The sequence below is a fragment of the Schistocerca piceifrons genome, chromosome 6, assembly GCF_021461385.2.
Source record: "Schistocerca piceifrons isolate TAMUIC-IGC-003096 chromosome 6, iqSchPice1.1, whole genome shotgun sequence".
In the NCBI taxonomy this organism is placed as follows: Eukaryota; Metazoa; Arthropoda; class Insecta; order Orthoptera; family Acrididae; genus Schistocerca; species Schistocerca piceifrons.
In genome coordinates, this window is record NC_060143.1 from 574,377,332 (window position 1) to 574,396,553 (window position 19,222).

Sequence of the window (19,222 nt, forward strand, 5' to 3'; positions counted from 1 at the left end):
TTGTTCATCAGGTTATTGTTTTACACACTTTTATGTAAAGCTCTGGCGTTTTGCTATTTGCCATCATTACTATAGGCATATTTAACTGAATAACTCCATGAGAACATGTCTAGGACTATGTTAACTCACATGCTCAAATAAAAATGAAGGAAAGCATAAATTAAACTCTGCTGCCATTAATTATTTATGCAAACCAGCCTACAAAGGGATTTAAGGTTCCCAGAGCAATCTGATAAGCAACAATGAAATTAAGGAACTGTGTTATATTGTCTCTCTGCATTGAAGAGGCTACACAGTAATCATAGAGTACTATAAATCAGCTTGGGAAGGAATGCTATACTTTCCAACCACTGAAGCACATGATGGAGGGTCCTTCCCCTTTTATGATGTTTAGCCTTAGGGTTTCCTTCAGTCAAAGTCAAATACAGAGTTTCTGAAATGTCTCTGTGCACACTGTATGTAATCTAATCTTGTATTTGCAGTCCCAATATCCAGGGCTGAATTCTATGCCCTTCACATTTATGTTTTTGAAATTTCCTAAGTAAACTTTCATGTGGTAATTGATGTCTGCCTTAAAGTGTTGGCCACTTCAGGATTTTAACCATTTCTGTGAGACTTTCCCATGAGTCAAACCATCATTGACCATTCCTGCTGCCCTTCTTTGAATACATCTCATATCGCATGTTAGCCCGACTTGTTATGCATCCAAAACACTTAAATAATGGGTAGTTGTGCTGCTTTTTTCAGATAATACTTCACTATACGTAAGTGCATCATCTTCAAAAAGTGAGCTATTACCATTAATATTGTCTGGCTGGCCATTGAAATACAAAATGAACCACAAGTGGCCCAACACTCTACCCTATGTCACTCTTGAAGTTACTTCTACTCTTGTTGATGACTCTCATCTGATATAGCCTGCTGAATCCATAGGTGTCCTCAAGAGGGATGGGAAGGGGAAAGTGGGGAGGGGAGAGGTAAGATGGGGCTCTTGAATGGAGTGGAGCCAGATGGGACTCTTGGCCCCTTATGAAATCTGTGTACAGGTTTTTATTCATTCCAGAATTGTCTCAAATTTCTGGCAATAATTGTCTGTAACTCCACTAAACAGCAAATTTTATTGCCAAGCATTATGAGAAATATTGCAGATTAGCAGTAATTATATATATTCAGCTTTCTTAGCTTTCATTCTAGTGACAGGAAATTATACAGATGGCTCGGTGTGACTGTGGTTCTGTTGCTGACCTGCAGTCAAGATGGATACAAACCTATACAGAATGCTGTGGAAGTAGTGTCTTCAATCTTTTCTGTCACTTCCTTGTTCAACTTTTCTGAGCTGTAGGAACCCTTGTGCATGGGTTCTGTCACTGAATCCAATACATAAGCATGACAGCACTGTACACATACTACTTTCAATTTGAGAAACAGTGTTTCAAATTTCATACCCAAGGTTTATAGAAATTATTCATGAGCCAAAAATTTCTTTTCCATACTAAGAAGTTACTTATACAATTTTTCATTTATTTTGCAATGAGAAAATGCTATTATAGTTCTCTTGTTTCATCAAAGCTTTCTGACACTTTCCTGTCCAGTAGGTGGAAGCAAGATATAAGTTGTTATCTAAACATTGCTTACTGAATAAGGTCTGATGTAATGTATGTAACAGTGTTCTAATTAGTAGAAATATTTGGAAGTATTGTATTTCCACATTATTAAGCAATCAGAAATATAAATTGGTATTTTCACAGGAGGCCGACATCAATCGTATGGTTACTGCATTGTTCAATGACCAAATGATCTGAGTTTCACATTGGCTCTTTCTGTAAGTATTCCCACATTAGAGACTGAACTATTCCTCATCAGAAATGAAGTCCAATGATATCAATTTTTACATTTTTACTGACTAAAAATTTAATGTTTGTTCCACAGTAAAAATTCACTGAACAATGACAACAGCCAACACAGCACATTGGGCTGATCATCCACCAGCTATTGAACAGATGCAATGAGTTGAAAAATACAAATCAGATTTTATCATTGAATTATCAGAGTTTCTTACAGGAGCTATTACTAATAGATGTATGAAAGACAAATTTTCTCACTGCTGATGGATTGTGCTCTTTTGATGTGACAAAACGCACACACAAATCCTTTGAATTATTTTCATCTTTGCATGATGCTTAACTGGAGGTTTCCTGCTTTGTGTAATTTTCTTTAACAGGAAGGCACATTTCAACTGGCAACCACAACAGAACTTGAACCTAGTGTCTATAAGGATGCTCTTCCCCATAATGCACACTAGAATTATGACAGTAGTTTATCATTTGCCTCTCGAAAAAGAAAACCTGTGATCGCTTGCTGCTTCTGAATACAGTTTTACATACAGTACACTCAGAAGAACACAGCTGTGCTACATTGTATGTGCACATGACTATACTTAGTCTCAAATGAATCAATCACAGAAGAAAGAAAATACCATATTCCGCACAAGAGGAAGGGAAGGGGCAGAAGTGTGAATTTCCAAGATGGAAAAAATGTGCTCTCCAGTATTGCAACCTTCTCAGAGTCTAATGTTGCAACACACCATCACATGCTGTCACACAGCTAGGAATTCTACATTCCGGTCAGCATAATGCATAACAATGTGACAAACTAGAGAAATGAGGAATAAGTTGGCACAGTCCTAGGCTGTTGATTCTAGCGGCTGATATGAGGATGGTTTTGGGAGGTTTCCCACATTCATCTAGTTGTACAATGCAAACAAAAAAAAGTAGTTTTCAAAACACATTTTCTTCAAATTCAGCTCATCAGGCATCAGTAAATAGTAGACATCATGAAAGTAATGCTGTAAGTTGATTAAGGTGCATAGATGTGAAGTTTTGGAAGCAGTGTTATACATGGCTTCAAAGTTGAACAACACTTTTTAAAAGTTTGTTCCCTGCTTCTCCACTTTTAAGGGTATTAACGTGCTATTTTTGTTGAGATCCAGCAGTATTTTCTCAACCATTCTTATCTTTTTTCCTATTTCAGGTATTTTAATTTTCAGTTCAAGCTAACCTTATGTATGTATGAATAAATTACTTTTGTTAATATTTTATGACTATATTTTGTAACTCACTGGCTGACCTGGTTTTAGTCATAAGAAAATATAATTTCAGATTGCTCAATGCAAAAGATGGCACCCATACTCATATTAATAACACACAAATACATACTTTGCATGTGCTATTGAAATATGGTTAATGCCTATGTGCCAAAGTTATCTATCTTAAAAATGCTAAGATAACTATCAATATTTTGAGTTACAATGAGTCATGTGTACTTTTTTTCATATCACTGAATCAGCATCCAAACTGAGAAGTTATGAATCTTGCCTTCTCTTGGAGAAATTTCTGCAAATGACCATGGCTGCATCCTCGACACCAAGAAATTCTCAACCTACTTAGAAGTTTCATTTAGTGCTCCAAGTCATTGTACTTGTGTTAATAAGTGATGGCATGAAGAGAGGCATATGATTTTCAGAAGTCAAGAAATATTGAATCCATCTGATCATTTTGATCCTTGATTTACTGAACATCAAGTGATGAGAGCAAAAATTGAGTTTTTCATGGCTGAGGTTTCTGAAATCACTGCTGGACAGCACAGACAAGATAATTCTGTTTGAGATACCTCTTTACGTTTGAGCCCAGAATATGTTCTAGGATTCTGCAACAGTTTGATGCCAATGAGACTGGACAGTAGTCATGTGGACACTTCTGCTACCCTTCTTGTAGATGGGTATGACCTATGCTTTCTTCCAATCAGTGGCCACAGGTTTTTTACAATATATCTATGGCATATTATGGCTAAAATGGAAGTTAGCTCAACTTTAAAATCTGTATAGAATCTAACAGATTCCACTGAGCCCTGGAGCTTTGATTAACTTCAGCAATTTCACCCATTTCTCAAAATCACTCACTCATATTTGTAGAGATGTAAAAATGAAACTGCTGTAAAACTCCTGTACAGAAGTAAGTTGTTTTTAGATAAGATTCTGCTATGGTAGTCATTGAAGGGCTAGCTCAATGCCATGTTGATATCCGAAAGTGTTTCATTCAGCACCTAAATGCTTGTAATTTTTCAGAATATTTATCTTGAGAAACTTGGTTATCTAGCTAGAATACTTTAAAATGAATTAAAAACAATGTAAAATGCAGGATGGTGTAATGACAATTTTATGAAAACTACAGTTGCTACTAACCATATTGTGCAGCTTCTGAGTCACAGATAGGCACAACAAAAAGACTGTTAAGCAAAGAACACACACACATATCCATGCAAGTGCAACTCACATACACATGACCACAATCTATGACTGCCGAGGCCCGACTGTGAGTAGCAACCCATGGTGGGAGAAACAAATTTGGTGATGGAGGTATGGAGGAGGCTGGATTGGGGAAGGGGAGGAATAGTAGCATAGAGATGGGGGCCTGTAAATTACTGCTTGTGGAAGCATACAGGGACAAGGTAGGGAGAGGGTAGGCCAGCTGGGAGCAGTCGGGAGGTTAGAGGGAAGTCGGCTGATTTTGGGGGGGGGGGGGGGGGGCAACAGAAGAAAAGGAGAGAAGTAGGAGGACGGTGGGTATGTTAGTGGAATAGGGTGTCGTGTAGTCCTACTATGGGAACAAGAAGGGGATAGGTGGGTAAGGGGCAATGACTAATGAAGGCGGATGCCAGAAATATATGCTACATTCCCGTAACCCTCCTGGCCTTAACCTTTGTTAGACATTGTCCTTACCTGTGTAGCCCCTTCCCTGTTCCCATTCCAGCACTACATAGCCCTGTACTCCACCAACACACCCACAGTGTCTTTACTTCTCTGCTTTTCTGCTACCTCCTCTCTTCTCCGGCCTCTGTCTAACTTCCCCTATTGCAGCCAGCTCCCCACCCCCTCCTCACCTCATCCCTGTATGCTCCCACAAGCAGGACTTTATCACCCTCCACCCATGCCATGCTATCTCTCCACCTCCCCATGCCAGCCTCCTCCTCACCCCGACAACTCAGTTTGCTTCTCCCACCATGCGCTGCTACTGGCAGTCTGGTCGTTGCAGCCAGAGACTGTAGGCACATGTGGGTCAGATGTGTTTGCGTGAAGGTGTTTGTGTATGTGTGTGTTGTCTAATCTGATGAAGGACTGTTTGGCTGGAAGCTTTGATTAAAAGTCTTTTTGTTGTCCCTCTCTGCAACTCAGCATCCCTGCTATATGGCGAGTACCAACTTGAACACAATAAAATATTTATTTGTAATGGTAACCAGTTTTGGTCAAAAAGATTCATACTGTGATGGAAGGCAGTGGCAGTGAACAGAGCAGGTGTTGTAGCTCTGTGGATGTCAAGTGCTTGAGATGTTTGTGGAGATATAGCACCTGTTCTGTTCCCTACCACTGTCCACCGTTGCTGTATACATGTTCTAAAGATGATCACATTGTTACCGTAACTGGTTACCATTACCAATAAACATTTTATTGTGGCCAAGACTGTTTTTAATCCATGTTAAAATATCTTTGTCTGTCTTGTCCTCTGGTTTGTTTTAGAGCTATTATGCAGTAGTAGCTAGTTTTTTAGAAGTTTCTTAACAATGACTGTAGACCATGGAGGGTCCTCCTACCATTAACTGTTCTACCACTTGTGTAGTTAACTACCATGTGACCTTTTTTATTTCTTTGTAGTGACTGTAGACCTTGGAAGATCCTCCCTATCATAAACTGTTGTGTCAGTTATATACCTTTCCATCATGTGAAGCCACAATTGCTCAACGTGCTCCTGTCCATAGCGGAATGTTTAGCATTGCATTTAGATACATGACACTCCACCCTCTTTGAAAATGTATGGTTCAAATGGTTCAAATGGCTCTGAGCACTATGGGACTAAACTTATAAGGTCATCAGTCCCCTAGAACTTAGAACTACTTAAACCTAACTATCCTAAGGACATCACACACATCCATGCCCGAGGCAGGATTCGAACCTGCGACCGTAGCGGTCGCGTGGTTCCAGACTGTAGCGCCTTTAACCGCTTGGCCACCCCGGCCGGCTTGAAAATGTAAATACCTCTTCTAATTTTTATTTTATATTGTATATATTGGCCATGATATCTTGGTAGATGATTGTTGCAGTGTCTGTGTGTTTATGGGTTGCATTTTTTCATATGACTTGTCAAGCCAATGGCAGCACGGCATCTCTTGCTGCAATTGTCACAAGTGTATCTCGCTGCTGAGGCAGGAGCAGTGGTAGCACTGCGAAGCTTTTTCTGCCTTAATCTGTCTAACAAGCCTTCATCATGCTTCGACATTCCAGATGATATATCATCACGCCACTCTGGTCTCATGCTAGCCTGTGCCTCCCATCTGTTCGTGACAATTCCAAAGCTCTCCATATCTCGTTTACAGGAGTCCTTGAACCTCAATACAGGACATCCTACAGGTCTTTTGGCTATAGAGATCTCTCCAAGCATCACCTCACATGGTAATCTGTCAGGATCCATATGGTGGACGTGTCCCAGCCAGTGGAGTCATCTCTGCTTCAACATTGTAGATTGTAGATTGTAGATTGTATTTTATTGGTCCTGTTGTCTACATAGCAGCTTATGCATAAGACATTGGACAAGTCAAGTTATAAATATACAGGCTGAAAGTAATTTCAAGGCATACATACACTCCTGGAAATTGAAATAAGAACACCGTGAATTCATTGTCCCAGGAAGGGGAAACTTTATTGACACATTCCTGGGGTCAGATACATCACATGATCACACTGACAGAACCACAGGCACATAGACACAGGCAACAGAGCATGCACAATGTCAGCACTAGTACAGTGTATATCCACCTTACGCAGCAATGCAGGCTGCTATTCTCCCATGGAGACGATCGTAGAGATGCTGGATGTAGTCCTGTGGAATGGCTTGCCATGCCATTTCCACCTGGCACCTCAGTTGGACCAGCGTTCGTGCTGGACGTGCAGACCGCGTGAGACGACGCTTCATCCAGTCCCAAACATGCTCAATGGGGGACAGATCCGGAGATCTTGCTGGCCAGGGTAGTTGACTTACACCTTCTAGAGCACGTTGGGTGGCACGGGATACATGCGGACGTGCATTGTCCTGTTGGAACAGCAAGTTCCCTTGCCGGTCTAGGAATGGTAGAACGATGGGTTCGATGACGGTTTGGATGTACCGTGCACTATTCAGTGTCCCCTCGACGATCACCGGTGGTGTACGGCCAGTGTAGGAGATTGCTCCCCACACCATGATGCCGGGTGTTGGCCCTGTGTGCCTCGGTCGTATGCAGTCCTGATTGTGGCGCTCACCTGCACGGCGCCAAACACGCATACGACCATCATTGGCACCAAGGTAGAAGCGACTCTCATCGCTGAAGACGACACGTCTCCATTCGTCCCTCCATTCACGCCTGTCGCGACACCACTGGAGGCGGGCTGCATGATGTTGGGGCGTGAGCGGAAGACGGCCTAACGGTGTGCGGGACCGTAGCCCAGCTTCATGGAGATGGTTGTGAATGGTCCTCGCCGATACCCCAGGAGCAACAGTGTCCCTAATTTGCTGGGAAGTGGCGGTGCGGTCCCCTACGGCACTGCGTAGGATCCTACGGTCTTGGCGTGCATCCGTGCGTCGCTGCGGTCCGGTCCCAGGTCGACGGGCACGTGCACCTTCCGCCGACCACTGGCGACAACATCGATGTACTGTGGAGACCTCACGCCCAACGTGTTGAGCAATTTGGCGGTATGTCCACCCGGCCTCCCGCATGCCCACTATACGCCCTCGCTCAAAGTCCGTCAACTGCACATACGGTTCACGTCCACGCTGTCGCGGCATGCTACCAGTGTTAAAGACTGTGATGGAGCTCCGTATGCCACGGCAAACTGGCTGACACTGACGGCGGTGGTGCACAAATGCTGCACAGCTAGCGCCATTCGACGGCCAACACCGCGGTTCCTGGTCTGTCCGCTGTGCCGTGCGTGTGATCATTGCTTGTACAGCCCTCTCACAGTGTCCGGAGCAAGTATGGTGGGTCTGACACACCGGTGTCAATGTGTTCTTTTTTCCATTTCCAGGAGTGTATTTAAGCTTACAATAATACACTTTACACACAAGTATTTATAAAGCACATTTCATAAATTTAAATATTCTTCAATGGAATAAAAGCAGTGATGCTGTAAATATGACTTTAGAGATTTTCCAAATGTATTGACCTCAGTGATAGCTTTTATGTTTTCAGGAAGTTTGTTATAAAGCTTAATTCCCATGTGAAAAGTACCTTTTTGGCACAGTGCTGTGCTGATTTGAGTCATATGTAAGTTCATATGTAGCTGAAATACTGTTGCAGTTAGTTTTAGATAGCACTGCTTCATTGGTCACTCGGTCCTTCCATGTTACTCCGAGGATGGATCTCAGGCACCGCATGTGGAAAGCATTAAGGCGACAATCTTGTTTGGCATAGGTAGTCCATGTTTCTGATGCATACAAAAGGATGCTGAGGATGCAAGTTTGATATACAAGAATTCTGGTGGTCAAAGAGAGTTTGTTGTTTTTCCAAACACGTGTAGAGATTTTGCCAAAAGTTGTCGCAGCTCTTCCAATGCAAGCATCAATTTCCTTGTCAACAGACATGTTTGATTCTGTAGTAGATCCAAGATAGCAGAAGTTATCCATGACTTGCGGAGTAGTGCCATCTAGTGTGATATTCGGCTTTGTGTTAGCACCCTGAAGTCATAATTATGGTCTTACTGCTGTTTACACTCATCGAGAATAGGTGGCATGTGTGACTAAAATATTGATACTAGCTCTTGCAGCTCTTCTGCAGAGTTCGCAACAATTGCAGCATCATCAGCATACAGGAGTTCATGAGCAACTATCTCGTAGTGTTTTGTTTTACTCTTCAGAAGACTGACATTGAAAAGCCTTCCATCTTTCCTAGTATGCAGATGTACTCCAACATTGCAATTCTCGAAAGCCACTTGGAGCAGACCCGAGAGGATAATTCCAAAAAGTGTAGGTGCCAACACACAGCCTTGTCTTATGCCACAGTTCATACTGAATGGTTTAGATGTACTGCCATCAAAGGTTACAGAGCCACACATGTTGTCATGAAAAGATCTTATTAAAGACAGCAAAGTTTGGGGACATCCAATTTTTTCCAATATGCTGTAGAGTCCCTCCCTACTGACGGTGTCAAAGGCTTTGTTGAGGTCAACAAAAGCACTCTGTGTTTGTGGCACTTCTCATGTAGTTGGCACAAAGTGAATATCATGTCACTTGTGGATCTGCCAGTTCGAAATCTACACTGTGACTCAAGGTAGATCCAAGCAGTCAAGGTTTCCAGTCTCTTCAGGATTATCCTTGCATACACTTTTCCAGAAGTGCTCAAGAGAGATATTCCTCTATAGTTGTTACAATTACCTCTGTCATCTTTTCCCTTATAGATTGTTACTATATTTGCATCTTGCATGTCTTGAGGTACTGTGTCTTCTTCCCAGCACTGCAGTAGGATTTGATACAATATCAGCAAAATGCAGTCAGTTTGATGATTTCTGTTGGTAAGTTATCATGGCCTGTACTCTTGCCTAACTTTAGACTTTTAGGTGTGAGTTTTAATTCGTCAACGTGGGAGGATCATCAAGCTCAGACATAACTGGGTAAGTTGGTAAAGTACCCAAAGTTTCTGAAGAAATGTTGACCTCTTCTGAGTATAGTTTAGCATAGTGCTGCATCCATCTATCTAGCTGCTGGTTTTTATTGTTGATTGGGTCTCCATTTAGATCTTTTATTGCAGTGAACTTCCTGCTTGTTGGTCCAATGGCTTTATTGATGCCTTGATACATGCCACTATAATCTCCTTTGTCCCGGCAGATCTGAATAGTTTCACAAAGGTTGGTCCAATATCTATTTGCGCAGTGGTGAGGAACTCATTGCAGATCTGCTTTGCATGCCTTGTATTCAGCTCTTGCTCAGTGGTCTGTAGGATTATTCATAACCTGTATATGAGCATTACGTTTCTTGTCTATATATGTATGCAACTCACTTTCACAGTCAGTAAAGGAGGCACTTTGAGTCCTACCCTGCTTCCCAAATGTTCCAATAGCTGTCAGCATAATATTTTCTTTACCTAGATGCCACATATTTTTGGCACTATGTGCAGTTATAAATTGCTCAGGATTCAGTTTCATCTCAGTTTCTTCACTGAACTTTTTGTACAGCGCGTCATCTTGAATGGCTTTGGTGTTGATCTTCACTCTTCGACAAACACTCTTGGCTGAGTGAATCTCCTTTGGTGTGAACTGTGATTTTGTCACAACTAAAGAGTGATCAGTATCACAGTCAGTACTGTGATATATGCGGGGATTAAGGACATGACGTAGGTTGCTTCTTCTGGTTATGATGAAGTCAAGCTGATGCCAATGGCCTGAACGTGGGTGTTTCCATGTTACTTTGTGCACATCTCTGTTCTGGGAGTAAGTGTTAGTGATACAGAGAGAAAGAGAGGTGCAAAGTTCCAGCAGTCGCTGACCATTCTCATTCATATTTCCAATGCTGTATGGGCCAATGCAGTCGGTCCAGTTGTTCCATTTATTCCCAACCCTGGCATTAAAGTCTCCCAGTAACATGAGTTTATCTGATCCACGAACATTCTCAAGGCATTTCCGCAGGTCTTCACAGAACATGTCTTTGACTTCAGGTGGCGCTTTCATAGTGGGAGCATATGCAGAGATTAATGTGACGGGGCCTGATGTTGTCTTTAATCTCAAAGTTGTTAATCGTTCAAAAATAGATTTTGGTGGTTTGCAGCAGCTGAGAAGACTGTTTCGCACTGCAAAGCCAACTCCGTGTTCACATCTTTCTCCAATTTCTCTTCCTTTCCAGAAAAAGGTGTAATTATCTTCATGCAGGCTGCCTTCCCCAGAGAGACGAGTTTCCTGTAATGCAGCCACATCAACGCGAAGATGCAGGAGTTCTCTGTCAATTGTGGCTGCTTTTCTGACTATAGGCGCAGCATCTGTAGGAGTGTCACATCCAGGTAACACAGTTCTGACATTCCAGGTGGCAAATCGTGTTATTGAATAGTTGGTTTTGCTCATATGAGCTACTTTATTGTTATTTTTTCCAGGTGCCTCAGTAACCCACGTTGTATCAAGCACTGCAAGATGCTTGCTGCTCCATACGCCCATAGAAGCGCGAGGTGGAGGACAGATTGGTACCTTACTGGCTGGGGGCTGCCCAGCTTGAGGCAGGCGGTAACCAGTCAGTTAAGCGCAATGGGCTATCCCACTGACAAGAGTCACCCCTGGTGCCTGCACTCACGTCCCTCAGCACAAGGCTTAAAACCAGTAACTGCAACTCCCCGTGTTGTCATCTGCACCTTTGCAGGTGCAGGCGGAGTGTCCTCTCCACACACACTGCATCACCTGGGTCGTATTTAAAAGCCACAAATTTGCCCAGCGTTCATAGCTTTCTCTCGACCCAAACAACTGTTTCCAGAGGAGTGACGGGTCACTATGTGTGGAGTTGAGTGGGTTGAAGGAGTTGCCGACTTGTTCTAGTTGAATCCTACTATAGCCTACTGTACTCCAGATCCGTTGCCCCATCCGCCAAGCAAATGCACCGTACCAGAGATCTCCTCTGCCACAGCTGCCATGGGGACTTCACCCACAACCTTGGGCTATGGTCCTGCATCAAACCCCGCAGCACTGGAGTGAGAGAGATAGGAAACTGAAAGACACCCTCAGGCCTCGAAACCTAATACCATTGGGGTTGAAAAACGAGAGTTGGCCAAGGGAGGCCAACAGGACAGAAAACAGGAGGGATCTGACACAAGTAAGTGGAAGCAATGTCAGACTCAGCTCGGGGCTCCACGGGTGCCACCCGCGAACTTCTAGATAAAGTCCCCTTACTTTTAGTAATCATTGTTGCTACAACTGCCTCATAGTTGATATCAGTTTCAACACAGACATCCTCAAATAGTTCAGATATAATTCTTGCCATTACAGCTCGTATATATCTATCATGATTGGCCTTCTGAACTATTTGTTCCTTGCAGTTATCAGAGAGAGCATTTAGTATCATTTCATAGAATATCTTCTCATAAACACCTCTTAAAAAACTGTAACTATCCCAGCTGAGTACTGGACAATTTAAAGTCTCCTCTGATAATGTTAATATGATGGGGATCATACATATTTGGGAGTTGAGAGTCTGTCTAAAGGTTTTTGGCAAGACCTGGGATTAGCCTGAGGGTCACTTAAATGATACGATTATAAGGGGTCTAAAGGAATCCCAGGTCCATCTGCAGTAGCCTTGGTCTGACAACTTACAGAATCATGCCTTTCTGGTTCCATTTTCAAGCTCTTCAACATCAACTAAACAAAGGGATATCTTAATTAATTTTCTAATAATCACACCAACCATTTTGTTTGAGCTGTTTCAAAGTGTGTTTCAGATTGGCACCTATACTCTGTAAGCCACTGTGACTGCATGGTACAGTATACATCCCATTGAACCAATTATTTTGGTTTATCCTGTTCCATTCACATACGGAGAGTGGAAGTATGACCGGTCAATTGCCTCTGTGCACACCATAATTAAGCTAATCTTGTCCTCACAATCTTCATGGGAGCAATGCGTAGCCTTTTGTGCCACTCTTCACTGTATACATTCAGTATTTTGTAAATAATCTCCTTTCTAGACTGATTGTACTTCCTGTGTATTCTACCAATGAACCACAGTCTACCACCTGGTTTACCCACAACTGAGTGTATATGATCATTCCACTTCATAACACTACAAAGTTTTACACTCTTGTATTTGTATGAGCTGACCTCTTCCGAGTGTGATTCACTGATATTTTAGTCATAGGATACTACATTTTTTGGTCGTTTTCTGAAGTGTACAGTTTTACATGTCTGAACATTTTGGATAGGCCTGGGACACAGGCAATAATGTAAAAGAATCTATTGTTTAGCAAACTGCATTCTGAGAAGCAAGATTAAAAAATAGGGTAAACAAAAATATCTTTGTGTAATTGATTTTTACATACTTAGCACCTGCATTCTCTCACCATTTTGTTTGTGACTGAATGTTTAAGGCTCCTGGCTATGGATATGGTTTGGCTGTCTCTGTCTAACAACAAAAGTGAAATGCCAGTGTCTAGAAAGGTACAGTGGCAAATGCACACATTTCCACCAAGTCATCTTTTATTATTACATTTCAATAGAGCCTAGTAAGCAATATTCGGCATAGTTAGTTCATGCCATGGGATTTAAATCATCTTAATTATTCACTCTTTGCAAGACACTTATCATTTACATAATGTAACATTATTATTGTACTGGACTGCACAGTGTACAATTTTTTCATGTTCATTAAGACAGATGCTACATGTCACTGAAATCCGTAATGAAATACTGAACAATCAATTGTACTGAATCATCACTCAACACCAATATTAGATTTTTTATGTACTCCATTGGACAAAAGCATGCTCTAGACTTTACTATGCATTTTGGTACTCATACACATCTCTGTGGCTTCTTCATATTTTCTTATCTCATCTACCTGGATAAATAATAGTATCAAACTGGAATTAAGAAATGTTGGCAACATTAACTGGGGCTGGTCTTGCACCTCTTGCATGTTATTTGTGGACTTGTCATAATTGATGTATTCACATTGTATAGGACATTAGTGTGATTTAATTTTACTTCCTATTTGAGCCTTTCCAGAAATACCAAAGATAATGTAATGTGCTAGTTCATGATAATTCACATTCTGCTGTTATATTACTTAATTAAATCCTTCCTTTTTTTGAAAAATAACACCTCTCTTTCCATTGCCTCCACTTATACACTGGGCCTTCCAGTCTCAACTTATAAGTCAGTATTTATCAGACTAATCCCTCTGATGTTGTCACAGACAGATTGGTTTCATTTTTTAAATATTGGATTTTTGATACTATGGTCCCATGGTGATGGAATATATTTTCTTCTCTGGCATGCATATGGGAATCTGCAGGCTCTCTGTGCCATTGAGAGTGGTATATCTTTCAACAGTCCTCCATTTATGTTGCCACTACCTGTACTTTTTCTGTTCATTCAGACTGTTCATTACTTCTTAAATTTCAATTTTGTACACTGTTGCTTCATGGTTCATGTCTGTAAACCCTTCATATTCTAAAGACCATAGCTTATTTGAAGAGCTCTAGCAACTGAATACAGGAAGCAAATTTTATACTGACTTGGTCTTCTTAAATTTTATAGGATATTGTAAACCATGCTTCTCTGCTCTTAAAAATTTGATAATATATTAGATATATACTTGGCATAATTGTCTTTCTGGTGTTAATGATTTTTAAAAATATTTGTGAATCTTTCATAATTTTCTTTACCCTCCTGTTTTTCCCTTCAATGTATTTCTGAAGTTGCAAAGATTTTCCTTAATTAAATTCTCTGTAATGCCTGTAACAGTTATCTACTCACCCTGTCTTTACTGGAATGTGAATGAATACAATGAACACACAGTGTACTTACTTCAATAAATGCACTAAGTTTTTTGTAGATACATAAATGTTGGTGGTCCATTACTATAAACAGTTGTTCAATTAAGCTGTTCAGCTGAAATGTTTCCAACATTGTTTAAGATATTATAATTCTGTTTTTACCTGATTTTGGGTTGGTGTTGCACACACTGATCAACTATTCCTAAAGAATGTTATTTCTGAAGGATAGTGTTATGAGTTTAACTCTTTTTAGTACAGCTGTAAACAATACTTCTTCTACGTTAATAAGACAAGCTCAACACACTTTTGTTTGTGGGCATCTTTTCTGAGTTCTGTTATCACAGCTGTTATCACAGCCACTTCTCATCAGGTACAGTTGACAGGATAAGAAGTTTCATACCACTGGTTTCAAATTTTATATAGAATAAAAAAACTGCTGATACTGTTAACGATTCATTGTGTGCCATAATTTTATCAGAACCTTATATGATGACCACTATCCTGAATATGAAAATCTCAGTCACGTCCCTGGACTACAGTTTTGATTCTAGTTTTATCAGTGCCACAACTTGTGTTGTGAATGGTAGATGTATGACAGAACCAAACTGTCTCATTGTCTAGAACTGACGTGAAGTTTCTACCACTCTGCTAAGCTTTTATGAAATGTTTGTACACAAGTTGAGTATGCTTGCATAGTAAATGTTTATCTTAGATAAAACCTATCATGAGCATATGGAAATGGTCACAGAGACCTACTGAACCACTTTCCTGAGTTAGCTCTGTGCTGTAGCTGGCCACCTCTTATCATCTGACAGCAATTAGTGATTAACATTTTGACACCAACAATATTACAAAATTAATAATGCAACCAATGTGATATAAATACTTGAATTTATTTGTAATCAAAAAGTAAATACAGGATTACAGACATTTTGGAAAAGGCTCAAATGGTGGTGGCCCAGTGATTATGGTTCCCTGAAGAGGTGATGGTGTGTCAGGGCAGTTGGAAAAGACATGCAAAGTAGGCCTAGCATGAGACATTGCACATGCTTGTTGAGCAGCAGACAAGAATCCTGGAAATGGAGGAGGCCCTGTGATTCGCATCCCCTGCAGAGGTGAAGGGGTATCTGCTGAAAAACTGGAAAAGACACGCAAAGCGTGTCCGGCTTGTGGTGTATCAGTTGCTCATGGAGCAGTGGACAGAAATCCTGGGAATGGTGGAGGCCCTGTGATTGCTATTCCCTGAAAAGTTGTTGGAATATCACAATAATTCATAAAGGCTTGTAAAGGGGGCCTTACATCACCACCAGAGTGAAGCACACTCGTGTTTTCAGCAACGACGACTCCACACGTGGCAGGTGGAATTACAAGGTCCACTGGAGCGGTGATTTGGAAACCTCCAAACAGTGGAGGCCAAGTGCCCTGCAGTGGCAATGATGAATGCACATGAAAGTTGAGAAAGGTACATGTGGTGTCTGCAGACGATGTAGGCACAGTCTGGGATGGAGCAGTGTCTGTGCTTCCTGAGGTAGCTTGTTTTGCATGGGATTGTGGAGAATTGCTCAGAATCTTCAACATGCAGAGTGATGTTGAATGTGCAGGCAGGGCCACCTCCACACAGGGTGGCATCACACAGACAGCCAAACTGACAGTCGAGGTCACCACCCCACGTGGTGGCAGAGTGTGGGTGCCCAGACATACGAGTGGGGCTACCTCCGTGCAGGGTGGCAGTGCACGGTTAATGACAGCATTGTTAGGGAGTACCTCTGTGCTTATAAGTAGAGCACGGGCACCCAGAATGATGGTCAGGGCCACTTCCACACTTGGTGGCAGAGTGCGGGTGGTCAAAACTATTGGTGGGGCCACTTCTGCAGAGGTTTGTAGAGTGCAGACAGCCAAAACAATGTTCAGAGCCACCTCTGTGCTCGGTGGCAGAGCACGGGCAGCTGTAGCCACGATCGGGGCCATCTCCACACACGGTGGCAGAGTGCGGGTGGCCAGATCTACAAGTGTGGCTGTCTCTGCGCAGGGTGGCAACGTGCAGGTAGCCGAGGTGGTGCTGGGGACCACCTCTCGGCCTGTAGGTAGAGCACGGGCAGCCAGAATGACAGTCGGGGCCATCTCCGTACTTGGTGGCAGTGTGCGGGCAGCCAGAACAATGGATGGTGCCGTCTCTGTGCAGGGTGGCATTGCACGGGCTGCAACCTGTTTGGACACGTCCATATGGGGTTCATAGTAGTGTCTGTCACTTTCATTATTTGCACATGTATTTTATTTTGCCAGTTTAATTTGTTGGAATGTTAGAATTTTAAACATGGCTGTGAGAGCAATTGTACAGGAATATTATTTATACAATACAGCAAACCAGTTGCAACAAGACTTTACATTAACTTGTTTTTGACACCAACTAAGGTTGTCTTCATCCAAAAATCCAGATAATTACCTAAAAAGGTTACACAACCATTAACATACAGAGAAACCGAGAGTAGATGGTTACTGTACTGAACAGCTTAATGAGGAGATTTATAAGCAAAATGCTCTCATCATATAAACTACTTCTTAAGAAAATAATATTTAAACCATATAAAAATTATAGACTTTGGAACTGACTTATAATTGGAAATACTCAGTAAAATTATCACTACATGGTGCAGCACACTGTATGCCACTTTGGGCTGTAAGAGGAAATGCACTGGAGATAGCATCAGACTAAGAGGCTCACAGGCCAAAGCTGCCACAACGTGGATACGAAACAATTTATGCCATCAATTAAAAATTAAAGAAATCAGCTATTAACATTACAAAAAAATTTTAAATATCATATAAGTGCACATTTCACAAGTCAACACTTAGTATTATGCCAACTGAAGTTTATACAGGCCACTGCAATAGTAATTATTTCATACATTTTGTACGAAATGATTATAATGTAATTAAAAAAAGGAGAGAGAGGAAGATGATATTTTAGAGAAAGGTGGTTGAAAATTTCTAATTCTTCATGTATATCAAGTCTGAAGCCTTTCTTATCTGTGTGCAGGATACTTACTTCATAAACTCCCTTCAGGCTTAGAGCCTGTAATTGATAAATGATCAGCAAAGGACAAGTAATATATATATTTGTAGCTTTTCTTCCTAAGAGATTTCTTATATTTAGCAGCAATTGCTCGTCATGTTTGCCTATATGATAGGCTGGACATGTGTCACAGCTTATTTTATAGATGCCCAAGTTGTGTAAGGGAGAATTGACAAAGCTGTTGCACAGGATAGTGTTGGGAGTTTAACCCTTTTTGCTACAGATCTAAACAGTACATGTTCGACATTAAGAAGTCCAGCACAATAGTCATTTTCTGTGAATGACTTTACTACATTCTGTTCTTCCTACAGATTCATAAGCACTTCTTATTAGGTACAGTTGACAGGACAACTGGGCTGATGCCACTGTATTTAAATTCTCTATAGCAAAAATTGTTGATATTGTTAATCATTCACGTTGGGCAATAATTGTACCAAAACTTTGCATGATGGACACCATGCTCAACATGGAAACGTCAGTCACAATCCTGAGTCATCTTTTATTTTCAAGTTGTCATCATGCCACACCTCATGTGATTCTTAAGGTTTATGTGTGATGGTACTAAATTTCTTAAAGTACCTCAAAGTCTAGAACTGGGGTGAAGATCCTACCACTCTGCTGAGGTGTTACGAAACCTTTGTGCACAAGTTGAATACGACTGCATAGTGTATGTATATTTTGGAGGAAATGTATCATAAGGTTACAAGTTTGGCCACAGAGCCCTACAGAACTATATATCTGACTTGGCTCTGAGTTACAGTTGGGCCTCTTACCATCTGGCGGCAACGGGTAATGACGTGACATAGGTTCAAAGTTGGGCCAGTGTCAGAAATGCATATTGTCAACAATATGGCTGCATAACTTGTGCAATGTATGTTTTATAATATCAGATGAGCAGCAGAATCACTTGTCATTCATACCAAGGAATGCCTGTTCAATTTATTGTTACAGATGTTTCTGTCCTTGCCGAGGTGCTTATTGAGTGGTGGTCCATTGGTGGACAGACAGGAGCATTCATCATGCAGCAAGGCAGCACTGGAATGTAGTGAATATAAAAAGGGTAGCAAAAATAGCTACGGAAACATGGGTTTCTCAGATGATTGTGTAAACATGTAATGGTGAACTCAGGAAACCATGAGAAATTTCAAAAATCATGGATGAATTTGTAACTACCACAAGCAAAACTCCCAATTCAGTAAAGATATGGAGTAGGGAACAATGGTACCTCAAAGGACTGGACGGGTTGGTTACTCACATTCAAGATGATTCAAAATGTTATGCACAAATTGGAGGAGCTGATATAGGAGTTGAAATACAAACACAACTGCGGAATAGGAGCTTACAGTCTTGGTAGTAATCTTAGGCCAATAATAGATGTAAAATCTTGGGAGCAACAAGGACAGTCACTCCACACACATCATAAGTTGAGCAAAGATAATGTACTGTATACTCCACAATATCATACGTACAGAAGGTATTTACACTGGCAACTTCCACATTCAGTACAGGCATATCTCCACACACTTTCAATGTGCCTGAGAGAAGCAAGTCTAATAGCATCATATCAGAAGACCAGCCCGGCCAGCTAACAGAACCTCCCTGGTCTAC

At 41.4% G+C, this 19,222-nt stretch overlaps 2 protein-coding genes across 2 annotated transcripts; both read right to left on the reverse strand.

The window, feature by feature from the left end:
• Positions 1 to 10,000: 10,000 nt before the first annotated feature.
• Positions 10,001 to 11,218, reverse strand: LOC124803462 (craniofacial development protein 2-like). The gene has a single exon (XM_047264652.1). The coding sequence runs from the start codon at positions 11,216 to 11,218 to the stop codon at positions 10,001 to 10,003; it is 1,218 nt and encodes a 405-aa protein (XP_047120608.1).
• A 4,508-nt stretch (positions 11,219 to 15,726) lies between these two features.
• On the reverse strand, positions 15,727 to 16,764 carry LOC124803463 (fibrous sheath CABYR-binding protein-like). Its single transcript, XM_047264653.1, has one exon. The coding sequence runs from the start codon at positions 16,762 to 16,764 to the stop codon at positions 15,727 to 15,729; it is 1,038 nt and encodes a 345-aa protein (XP_047120609.1).
• Between the last annotated feature and the right edge of the window lie 2,458 nt (positions 16,765 to 19,222).

Excerpts from the sequence above, each read along its gene's own strand:
- LOC124803462 (XM_047264652.1), bottom strand. The coding sequence starts at position 11,218 with ATGGGCGTATGGAGCAGCAAGCATCTTGCAGTGCTTGATACAACGTGG.
- LOC124803463 (XM_047264653.1), bottom strand. The coding sequence starts at position 16,764 with ATGGACGTGTCCAAACAGGTTGCAGCCCGTGCAATGCCACCCTGCACA.